Source organism: Hippichthys cyanospilos, chromosome 7, assembly GCF_059441005.1.
Source record: "Hippichthys cyanospilos isolate Australia breed blue-spotted pipefish chromosome 7, RoL_Hcya_1.0, whole genome shotgun sequence".
Classification (NCBI taxonomy): Eukaryota; Metazoa; Chordata; class Actinopteri; order Syngnathiformes; family Syngnathidae; genus Hippichthys; species Hippichthys cyanospilos.
The window spans coordinates 24329766-24341405 of record NC_142375.1 but is presented as its reverse complement, the minus strand read 5'-3'; the positions used below and the strand labels follow the sequence as shown (position 1 = coordinate 24341405).

General features: G+C 49.4%; 2 protein-coding genes across 3 annotated transcripts in view; one reads left to right on the top strand and one right to left on the bottom strand.

Annotated features, from left to right (window-relative positions):
• Positions 1-299: 299 nt before the first annotated feature.
• The window catches only part of cacna1ib (calcium voltage-gated channel subunit alpha1 Ib), a 68997-nt gene continuing 57656 nt past the window's right edge, over positions 300-11640 (top strand). For both annotated transcript variants that reach the window (XM_088419886.1, XM_088419885.1), the window contains exon 1: positions 300-574. In XM_088419886.1, coding sequence (XP_088276012.1) covers positions 466-574 — 109 coding nt within the window. In that variant the 5' untranslated portion in view covers positions 300-465. The remainder of the gene's footprint in view (positions 575-11640) is intronic.
• sack1fb (scaffolding CK1 anchoring protein Fb) lies at positions 1171-11427 on the bottom strand. The gene is made up of 5 exons (XM_088419895.1): positions 10661-11427; positions 5762-5929; positions 5331-5452; positions 3605-4296; positions 1171-1423 (listed from the first exon to the last, which is right to left on the bottom strand). Exons 1-5 carry the CDS (start codon positions 11171-11173, stop codon positions 1377-1379), a joined length of 1542 nt encoding a protein of 513 aa, XP_088276021.1. The 5' UTR covers positions 11174-11427; the 3' UTR covers positions 1171-1376.

The window sequence follows — 11640 nt, the reverse complement described above, 5'->3', positions numbered from 1 at the left end:
TCAAGCTTCGCCTCCGATTGCGCAATCATCACGAACCGGGTTGATGCGTGCAACTGGCGTGCGCCGCTTGCCGAATATCTTCATGTCGCCAATATCACGTTTGCGGATTTTCCACAGTCTGGCTATTGTCTTTAACCGTTAAAGTTGTATGTTTGTTAGTGACATACAGTACAGTACTATTTGGTTTTGCCGACGGGTGCGCAGTACAAAGGCCCAGGGTGAGGCAGATAGTTCCCTGCCGCAACGAAGAGGGCGCACGTGAGCCAGCGGGTACTCGTCGCGCTCTTCTTCTACGCGGAAGCGCCGTTGCCAAAACGGAAGAGGATTCCGAATCCAAGCTCGGACGTTTCTCGAAAGCGGACTTTCAGTCAAAAAGCGGACAGGTAGACCGACGCCGGACGGAGCCGAAAGGTTGGCTTCAAACTACGGGACGGAAGATGTTCCAAGCGCCGAGAAAGAAGGGCTATGCGGCGGCCCTCGGAAAGAGCCTGGCGGCCGCTCGCTTGCCCCGCCGCCTCTTCTCGACTTGCGACAATGTCCGGACTAACGCCACGGACTTCGTCTACAAATAAAGGTAAGACGCGAGCGCTTTTCGTTTCGTCATTAGACTACGGGTAGTACGAAAGAATATTTAACCCCGGAGAACCCGCGGGGTCCCGGCTACGTTCCGGCCTAAAATAGTCTTTGTTTTTCTTTTCGTGATTTTCGCTAAGCAATCTGTATCAAATCCATTGAAGTGTCAGAACAAAAGTTTGAAAAATATTTGACTGAAGTTCAAAATTGAAATCGGCGCCGCTCTGTACTCTCATGTACGCTCATGAGTGAGCCCCGGGGGAGCTTGAACACGATCCCGGTCAGGTCGGGTGTGCTTAGGAGACAAAAGCGGAAAACGTGCAGTAGAGCGGCCCTCGAGGACCGGAGTTCCACACCTGCGGTGTCGAGCAAATGCAGGGTTGTTTTTTTTTTTAACCCATACGTATTTGTAATATGTACCGTTTGTGTGCGTGCGTGTTTTGTGAAGAACGCTGACGAGATATGAAATAACCAGTAGCCCTTTCGGTTTATATATTTGTAAATCTGACACGAAAGGTGTCAGTGCCTCACCGACCGCGAACCTCACTGAGGTGCAGTTGCTTTATGACCGTAACGAAGCCACATTGAGAACACAAATTCGAATAATTGCAGTTCTTTTATTTTTCTACAAGAAGCAAGAAGGCGCCCGCCCGATGTTTTTGTTGCAATATCCGTTGAGCGAGCGCGGCGTGACGTCCGAGCGCTCGCGCCGACTGACCCCTTGCACGCAAACCAAAGTCAATCGGTGCCTGGAAAGCCGTTCCCATAGATTTGAGAGAAAAAGCAAAATCCCAAACGGGGCCTCAGGACACTTTGCAGACTTGCTTTGAGCGACGGTTACTCGTCAGGCCTGTGCGAGGGAGAAACACACAACACACACAACACAAAATGAACATCCGTTTTGAACACCACAGACGTCGTTTTTGTGCAAGAAAGGCCTTGCTCTAATTTTGCGCATCGAAAAAGGCGGGTGTTGGAAAAGGGGTGCGCACACTTTTGCGACAGCATGAGCTCATTTGTTGGTCTGTACCCCCCCCCCCCCCCCAATGTTTTTATTTCTACAGTGTAATTTGAATATGGAGAAAAGCATTGAAATGTCTTGAATCGTCCCAAAAGTCGGGTGCGTGCACTTGTGCAAGCGCGTTTTCTCATTTGTTTATTTTGACTTCTCAAAGGTAGCCTTTGAAAGGCTTTTTCACCTTGTTTGAGCGCGAAAGCTGGGCGTTTCAACAGGGGTGTGCTTGTCAAACGGGGGTACTCGAGGGAACTACGGAGGATACTCCGGATTTTCAATAATACCTGCAAAAATCATTTGAAAAGAACGATCAAAGCTTTCTGGAAAATATAAGTTGGTACAAGTTTTTATTTGCAGTAGCTTTTTCAATGTCGTTATTTTCAAAAGCCAGATTCTCGCCCACACTAGAACGCTTTGAACCGACTCGCCCGGCGCCGACTCTCGTTACCTGTCAAGTTCTTTTTTTTCTATGAACAGATCGCTGCGACGATCCCAAAAGGGGAATATTTTTCACTTTTATTCACGCTTCATGTTGGATAGTTTTCTGCGGACAAATATTGATTTAGAATTACAGTGGAACCTCTAGAGGCCAATTGAATCCGTTCCGGAGCGCGGCTTTTATCCCGAATCGTTCTTATAGCGAATCCCATTTCACAGGTAAATTGCCAAATAAACGCCGTATTAAAAGGTATAATATTGTCGCTTACCTTTTGGAAAAAACGCAATGTTCTGTAGATGTCAGGCAAACGACAGAAAAAAAATGGCCGTAAACATCATTTTAATTGCACTTGAACTTTATTTGATGAAAAACAACTGAAGACATCGAAACTCGAATGGTCGTCGGATTTTTCTTGGGAAAAACGGCTGCGAACGGTAGCTTCGATCCCGCTTGAACTTGAATTCAAGAAAGAAAAAAGTTGAATCGACATCCCAAATTTATGGCCGCACCCAAGGCCTACTCGTCGCAGTCGCCGCGTCCCTCCACCCGCGCGCTGGCAAGACGGACGCCGAGGCCCGCCTTACTATGAGACGAGGAAGAAGTCGTACGCCAGCCAATAGGAGAGCGGGACAATGAACGTGAGGGATTCGGACCAATGGGAGAGCAGGCGGTACGGCGCGCGGGAATTTCACACAATTTATTTCTCGAATTAAGAGGCAAACATTCAGCCGGATGTTTTGAATATTTTGCGTACAGAAGCGTTGGTGTGTAGGGGTTCCACTGTATTTCTTTTGTTGCGGAGAAATATTTCATTAAATGGAAGTTCTTTCTTTTTGATAACAGATCTCTTCTATGAGCCAGAAGAGGACACTTTATGTTGATTATTGTCTTGTAGACCAAAACAAGTTGTAATGTTTAATCAACCGAGAGTTTAAGTTTTTTTTTTCACCCGAAATGCTTTGCAATGGATCTCGTTTACCTTGTTCCAATTTTGGCAAGAGGCGGAAAAGGGCTACTCGCGCCAGCGCATTGTGGCATTTCTTATTTTTAACTTGCCTTCGAAAAAACACGACGATTCTGCCTCCTTCTAAATCTACCTCCTTCTAAATGTTGTCATCGCAAAAGGCGCAAACGCAACAACACCTCTCTCCTTTTTTTTGACTTGCCTTCTCAAAAAGATGATTCTCCCTGCAAAACGCGGACAAACGCAAGCCTTAAAACGTCTCATCCCGGTCATTGGAGCCGGGGTAGGGCTGCGCCATCCATTGAAGCTGACCCTCGGCAATAGCGACGCGGCGTACGTGCGCTTTGTCGTCCCGCCGCCGATTCCGGCCGTCCGCGGGGAGCCGTTTAGCGAAACGCCGTCCCGTACGTTTGGTTTGAAAGGACCGAAAACCACGGCTGAGAATCGTCTCCCGGGAATAAGAACGCGGCGGCCCGTAAGCGGGCCTCCTTTCTTTTGCTCGGTCGGCCCTCGGCGACTTGGCCCCGCGCGCCAACTTTTAAAAGGAGGCCGATAAAGAGAGGCGTTTGAGCGGGCGCCGCGGGGACTTTGGCGAGCGGGGGGCGTCACTCACTTATGTCGTCCCGCGAGGCGTCGAGCGTCGGCAGCGAGTCGGCCCCGGGCCCGAGGGCCGAGGGCCTCTTGAGGAGCCCGAGCTTGCCGGGGGGCGCCTCGAAGCCGGCCTCCGGGCGGTCCCGGCCCCCCGGCCCGCCGTTGACGGACAGCTTGCTGGCCGACAGCTTCTTGGAGATCCTCTGCCGCAGGGTCAGTCTCTTTTTCTCGGGCGGGAACCCGTTGGGTTTCTTGAAGAACTCCGCGGGTTCGGAGGGCAGCGGGCTGAGGCGGTCCAGCTTCTCGCTGCTGGTCACCTGGTCCTGGGGCGCGGCGAGGCGCAGGAGCTCCGAGGGCCTGGTGGGGCCCTGCAGGGAGCGGGACGGCTGCGGGGCGTCCGGGAACAGCAGGAAGTACTTGGGGTTGTAGTACTTGTGGGCGGGGACCTCGATGTTGTTGACTTTGCGGGTGTCGCCCAGGCTGACCTGGAAGCGGGACGTGGTGGCGGGGATGGCCGGGCGCTTGGGGCCCACTTTGGAGCGCGGCCCGGCGCCGGCCCCGCCGGCCGGCGGGCTCACGTGGAACTCGCGGAAGAGGTCCAGCTTCTCCGACACGGCGTACAGCTCGCGGAAGTCCTGGTCGAAGAACTCCACCACCTGGCCCGTCATCACCGCGATGGTGTTGCGGTCCATGCGCGACGTGGACCACGAGAAACTGGGGCAAAGCAATTATTTGACATCCGACTCCTTCCGTCCCGAAGACCTAGTTTACGGTTTCTTTTTCTTTTTCCTTTCGAGGGTCTGCGCGTTCAGTTCCGGGCACTTCTTTACGCTTCTGTCGAAGGTTTAGACGTCTAAAAGGGCCGGGACCAAATAAAGTTCGAACCCGAGCAAGCGATCGGTTTTCGTAATTGACGTATTTTGATGTTTTTTTTAAGGGTCCAGACATTGGATGCCAGGTAGTTCTCTACATTTACAGTTTGGTGGACTAAACGCGGCCGGTAGCAAATAAAGCCGAAACCGGAAGAAGTAATTACAATTTATGATATGAGCGGCGATCTAAAAAAGTTGCGGGGATGGAAGGAGTTAATGATTTTGGGCCAGCTGTCGCTTTTGACAGCGCGGGTGCAACGGACCGCTCGACGCGATCGGCTAATGACGCTTATAATGAAGCGTTTGGAAAACCGGAGGAGCCGGCGGCGGGCAGGGCGCGGCGCGGCGCGGCGCGGCGCGGCGGCCCGAAATTACCGCCCCGACTTGTTTCTTTCAACTCCTTTTTTGTTCTGCCTTCAATTGCCTTGATTGTTTATGTTATGTTTGTATTCTATGAGTGGACTTTTTATGTTTTGTGCATGGTGCTTGTTTTGTGTATTATTGCCTCCCGATTTCCAGTATGTGTACGTGCTTTGCCTTTCATCAAATTTCACGTACTCGTTTTCAAATAAAATAAGGCTTATCTTTGTTTACTCATTTAATCCCAAAGACGTGTTTTTCTGTATTTAACAGGAGTCTCAGGCATGCAATCCCAGGGATTTATTTATTTATACAGAAAATATTTGGACACCCTCCTTTATCCTAATAGTTGAAAAAAATCTGAAATTAGACATTGGGATTATATATATATATATATATATATATATATATATACACATACACACTGTATACGCAGACTGTACTGTACATAGGGATGTGCGTTGGATGTCACTTGTTGCTAGGTAGAGCAATATGCGAGGCGCAATGATTTGTTACCTGTAGGATCCGAAGACCACTTTATCGCCATCCACCAGCATGTACTTGGAGCAGAGGGAACCGGGGAGTCTGCCGAAGGACAAATTGAAGCCCACCCCGTTCAGCGTCCTGGCACGAATGTTCTGAAAAGTCCCAATTTGGGATGAAGTTAAAAGCCAGACAATGGCGACGTCGCTTCGGGGTCGGCGACTCAGGCTCCGCTCGCAAGTTCAAAGGGTTTCAAGTGTGGAGCCGCGCTCGGCTCCGAGCGGGAAGCGACTTTGAAAGGAAGCGAGAGCGGCGGGTGTTGACCATTAGCGGGTAGCCGTCGCAAATCATTGGCCGAGTTCAACGCGCAAGCCATTTAAGCGCGGAAGAGAAAAAAAAGAAGAAGGGCAAAGTTTGGTATGGCCGCTTTGTGGAAAATTGCAGGCGTTTGCCAAATTCCTCACCCGGAGGTGCTGGGCGCCGATCTGCAGTCGGGAACACATGTCCAGGAAGTGCGGCACGCCGTGGTTGTCCAGCAGGATGTAGACCGGTACCGAGCGGCGCCAGGCGGCGTCCATCAGGTCCTGCAGGATCTGGAGGTCTGTCAGCAGGTCCATCACAATGGCGATCACCTCACATTTGCCACAAAAGAAACATAGCACAAGTAAATCGCCTGTTGAAGGGATGTGACTTTAGAGCTGGCGGGGGGGGCGACCAAGTTGGGTAAATCCCACTTGGACCTGAGATATCTACATAATAATGGCTCATGTTGTTCACTGAGCCATCAGCGCGTGTGATGTGAAGTGAAGAGGATTTTGTTTCAAAGATATTGACTGTATATGAAACATGATTGAATCATCAAATTTCTTCCGCTATATCATTGTTAATGTAGTGTGTGTGTGTGTGTGACCATAACTTTCTCTGTTGCATGTTTAGGTCGCAAATTTATTCTTATTTTATTTATTGACTGCAATTTTTCATGGGGGGTGGGGGGCGCATAACCCCCAAATTCAGCTCACTGTTCTATATCTCGCTGGCCAGATTACACCCGTTTGTGGGCCAGAACCGGCCCGCACACCATATGTTTGACACCCGCCCACGAGCCTAACCCGCAGCCTGTGGATGCTGAAAAAAGCAGTTGTTGAAAGTGAAATGCTATTGTTTTTTTCTTTCTTTCGTTAGCGTTTTAAAAAGGATAGTTTGCGGTATAGTTGTCCAATTTTTACAGATATTTTATTTATATTTGGGGGGAACGAAAGGGGGCGGGGCATTGCAAAATAGAATTGAAATACATACGCACCGGAGGGAAAGTGAAGCAATTAAAGGCAGCCAGCGCCGCATAATAATTACAGTCAATCGCATCGACGGTCATGTGAGCACATACCGTACGTATGAGCGTATTTGAGTGACGGGCAAAGTTTTTTTTTTTTTTTTTTTAGCGAGGACACGCCCACGTCACTTTGACTTTAAGATTTCCGAGCCTGGTTTTTACAGCGATCAAATTTAGAATATATTCAGAACGTGAGCCTATTCCTTTATCGACGCTTGGCAATCCTTGCCCTTATTGTTGTTTTTTATTGCCTACTTTATTATCGTGCGCAATGTCAGTCTACTCGAGGAAGCGAACCGAATATGTATTTCATTGCGCGGTGTTACAATGCATATGACAATAAAACTCTTAAAGATAAAAATGTCGGCCTTTCCAAACACACTTTGTATTTCGACCGTTTCGAATCCAACGGAAATGACCCGAAAATGTGGTTTTCGCCTCAATTCGTGCAACATTTGGATCGTGTCGCTCGTGTCAAAATCCGCGGCTGGTCAGGCCACACGCGTTATAAGTTGCCATTTATTGCGGCCGCTCCTCCGATCTTTGATTGGTGATAAGCGCCATGTCTTCGAATGGAAGTAAACAAAACGGCTAGAAAGATTCCGGGAAAATAATCATGAGAATATCCTGTCACGGGCAACATAGATAAAAATCGCTGCCGCCTCGCACGGCAGGTAAGAACACAAAGGGCTATAAATAATCCAGTCACAAATAAAAAAAACCCGCACGTGGAGGTAACACGACACACGTCTTGAGATCTTGCTATTGTATTCCCGCACAATACAAATCAACTCGAAATCATCCTCTCGAAGAAATTGCGTGCTGCGGGCTTTTTTTCCAAATCACTACAGCGCAAAAACTTGAATGAAAAAAAAGAAAAGAACCCCCACCACAAAATGCGCTATCAAGGGCGGTGGGGGTGGGGGGGGGGGGGGGGCAATAAACAAAGACTGAGCCAAACAAGGCCCAAATGTGGAACTGTTAAAAGAGCAACTAAATCAGTTCCAAAAGACCCAAATGATGCCAATTCATCAAATCAATCACGAGCCTTGAGACTCACGCAGCAATCCCTTTGGAAACTTGCCACCGGCTACAACATTCATGAGCAGAAAACAACTATGCAAAAATGCCAAAAGAAAAGAAAAGAAAAGAAAAGAAGCAGGCTGGCCGGCCGGCCATTTTCACAGTGCCACTGACTCATTTCTTCCCGCCTCAAAGTGGCTCACTTGTTCCACTGCTCGCCTTTATTGCACAACTTCTTGGACTTCTCCTCGCCGGGCGCCCCGCTTGAATTTTAAAACTGGCTTCTGTGCGCCCCCCCCCCCCCGGCTTGTTTACGGCCTCCCCTTTGAGGAGTTACCACTGGAATTGTTGCTCTTCCATTGAACTCCTTGCTGACAGCTCCTGGACTTTCTCAAAGACGAGGTTCAAACCAGCCGCTACCGTATATCGGGTATGTGCGCTGGGGAGGGGGGGGGGGGCACTCTCGCAAAGAGCCTCCGTTGTCTGGCCTCCGACTAAATTTGAAAACTTTTCCCATAGGACGCAACGGAGGATTGCAGTCGGCGCCCTAATACGAGAAACTGCTACTTGTGAGAAAAAAATAGGCCGTTTGTCGGACTAGAAGAGGCGACTTTTTTTCTCGTGATTCGAACCCTGCGCCCCATAGTCCGGTGGAGCTTTTGTTTTCTAAAGTTTACGATCAACAGGAAAAAACTCGGTCTTAACATTTACTTTGAACGATTCCATAGGTGAGCCATCTTATTCAATTTTATTTTGACATTGCAATCAAATAGCAACCGTAACCGAGGAGAACTTCCACGCGCCTCGCGTACTCGGATCGGACTCGAAATCGTGTGACTCGGGTGCAAAAAAAAAAAAAAAATGCGATCGGGCCATCCGCAAGCGATTTCGCCAGATTCCTTCCGAGCGAGGGGGGCGTTTTGGAAGCCGTGCGTCGTTTATTGATTTCGCCAATCCAGTCGGATAAAATGGATCGTCTTCAATCGATGGTATCCCCGATTCCAAAAAAGGCCTGCAAAAGTTTGACGGCAACGTTTACTCTTTTGCTACAAATGAAGACGGGCACCAAATATGAGTTCTCTATTTGCGACTTCTGAGGGTCGAATTGTTTTTCGTACGATAAACAATGCAACAGAGTAACAAATAATCATCAGAATGTTCCTGCGACGTAATTGGACAGAGCTGCGCCGAAACGAAAGACAAAAGCACAATGTGGATCAACCGGTCCGGCGGTAAATGTTGCGCGCCCAATTATCTGTCCATATTTCCGATCACAAGACTCCCCGTGGCGATTTGGTGATTTTGTGACTACGCGGAGTTGACAAGTCCAAGCCGGTGCGGGTGCATGTCGGATCAAATATTTGGTTTGTGCGCCAGGGCGTGTTTGGGCCGCCCGATGCAAAAACATCATGACAGATTACGCCATTCGGTGACGAAATTACAAGACACGCTTGTGACATTTAGTTGTGCCGCTTGGATTATTTTGATTGAAAAAAACAAGGCGGTTCTCGGTAAGAACCGGATATTTGAACACGTTTTTTCTTGAATTCCTTCTGATAGATGTTACACCCTCAGTCTTGGCTGTGGGATAGGGCCGGGCGGGCGATATGACCGGAAATTCAAATCGAATATTTACTTGACTCGTTCTGGATGATAAGCATTGGAACGGATTTGAATGGGAGAAATAACTACAAGAAATATGAATTGAAAGATTTGATTTATTCAAACTTAAGGAATAGTGATTTGAAACCAGTTTGAAGGTAACCTTAACGTCCATAGCTTGTGTATAACTTGCTTGAAGGGGTAATCCATTTAATTTAGCATATATACAGGTTTTACATGGCGGTGACTTCTACTTGTGTTTCGTCCCCCAAAATTGAAAACTCACGGTTTATGCGGTGCATATGGCACGGCAGATTATAAGGCGCGGTGCATTATGAGGCGCGTAGAATAGAAGCTACGGTAGTGGCTGGGTTTGCGTTATGCATCCACTGGACGGAGCAGCGCTGAAGGGAACCAAAACAAAACGATCAGATGTCAGGGACAAAAAGGGTGCGACAAAAAGCTTCCAGGATGCTCGTCCACGTCAACGGGACACACTCACGGACTTCGGGGTTTTACTGACCTAGTACAAAAAACACCGTTTTTGACGATGGGACATTGGTAAATACGGGCCGACTAGCCAATCATTTTTGGCCCGTGTTTGATCAGTCAGCCGATTAATTGTAAATAGATTGACATGTAATCGAGGTCCACTGAAATGTGTTGGGGGGAAATAGAAAAACAATTAAAGGCTACAAATATGCCACAAAACTCTGGAAACACCCCCCCCCCCCCCCCAAAAAAAAAAAAAAAAAAAAAATCTATAATCCCTCAATGTAAGCATTTCATATGTAAAATGTATTTTTAGCTTAAGCGGCGGGCCGTGACAATGCGGGCGACGGGCCGCAAATGGCCCTCGGGCCCTAGTTAGTGACTTAGACCTATAAAACACAGTAAAAATGAATAAAGCAGGCAGTTACACACTGTCTATAATATGGACTTATAGAAACATATACCCATTTATGGTAATCAATCCTTTTTCGCGCTTTTGTACATTTATTAAACTACTCGTACTTTTACAAGCGCAAGGAATGGACGTACGATAACTGCCAAAGTAATCAATTTGGTACCTAATTCACTGATCAACGACTTTATACTTTAACTACTTTTGGTCCTTTAGTATCTGGGTAGAACCTAAAATGATCACGACAGAAATAATATTTTTGGTAGTGACCAGGCATGTACTTCAATAACCACTGCCTTTTGGCACTTTGGTAACTAAAGGTAGGCGCTTTGGCACCTATTTTCCGTAGCTAAAATAGCGGATGACTTCGGTACTCGAGTACTGAGCACCGCGCGACGGCATTTGGTGTTCACGTACCTAAATGGAAGCACTTGAGTGATTCGAAGGGAGAGCCCGCAACGTCGAGGCTTTTTCTCGAAAGCGACGCGACGAACGAGAGCCTACCTTGGAGGCCCCCTGGATGAGCGTGCGCACCACCTCCTTGATGTGGGGCCCGTTGTCCTTGGGCGGGTGCGTGTGGACGGCCACCCGGGTCACCCCCTTGAAGAAGCCCCAGCTGGGCCAGCCGATGTCCAGCGGCGGCACCTCGGTGTCCGACATCTGGGGCCAGTAGGTGGAGTGGACCCCGGAGTCCGAGGACGGGGACGAGTCCGGGGCCGCCGCCCGCTCCCCGGCGGCCCCGGCGGCCCCGGCGGCCCCGGCACAGTCGGCACAGTCGGCGTCGCCGGCTCCCTGGTACTGGCGGAAGTTGCTGTTCAACATTTTCACCTCCCGGGCCGACAAGAAGTCTTTCATGTTGTCGTCCTTGAGGCGCATTTTGAAGGCGCCGTCGCCGTTTTTCAGCAGCTCCTCGACGGCGGCGCGCTGCTCCTCGCTGTAGTAGAACTCCGGCCGCGACTCCGGCACCTGGACGCCGATGCGGCCGTCCTCCATGCACACCAGCTGGGATTCGGCCATGGCTGCTCTCGGCCTTCCGCCTGGCTGGAAGGAGTCCGGCGAGAGGCGAGAGGCGGAAAGTTACCTGAGTGCGGGGGGCGTGGCCCGGCCGGGCTGCATTCACCGACAAACGGATTTCGGGGTCCTCGTACGAAACAGCAAATGAAAGCGCCCTTCAACACGTCGTTATCCCCGTCGATCAATTGTCTCGTTGACCGCCGCCAAACATACCCACGCTGCCTCTTGATCGTAGTCTCCCAATTTCACGGGATAAAGTTACCTGAGCCGGGAGAGCGGATGAGAGGCGTGGCCTAGACGGGCTGCCTTCACGGCCAAACGGAATTTAGGACACTCGGGGTGTCTCTCACGTTTCAACGCCTGCAAATATTTGCCTTGCTATCGCTACTTTGAACAAGCGTTTAACGTATCCGCGCTGCCCCTCGGTCTTTCAATTTTACGGCTTCAAACGAACGCACCACTTGAAAAGG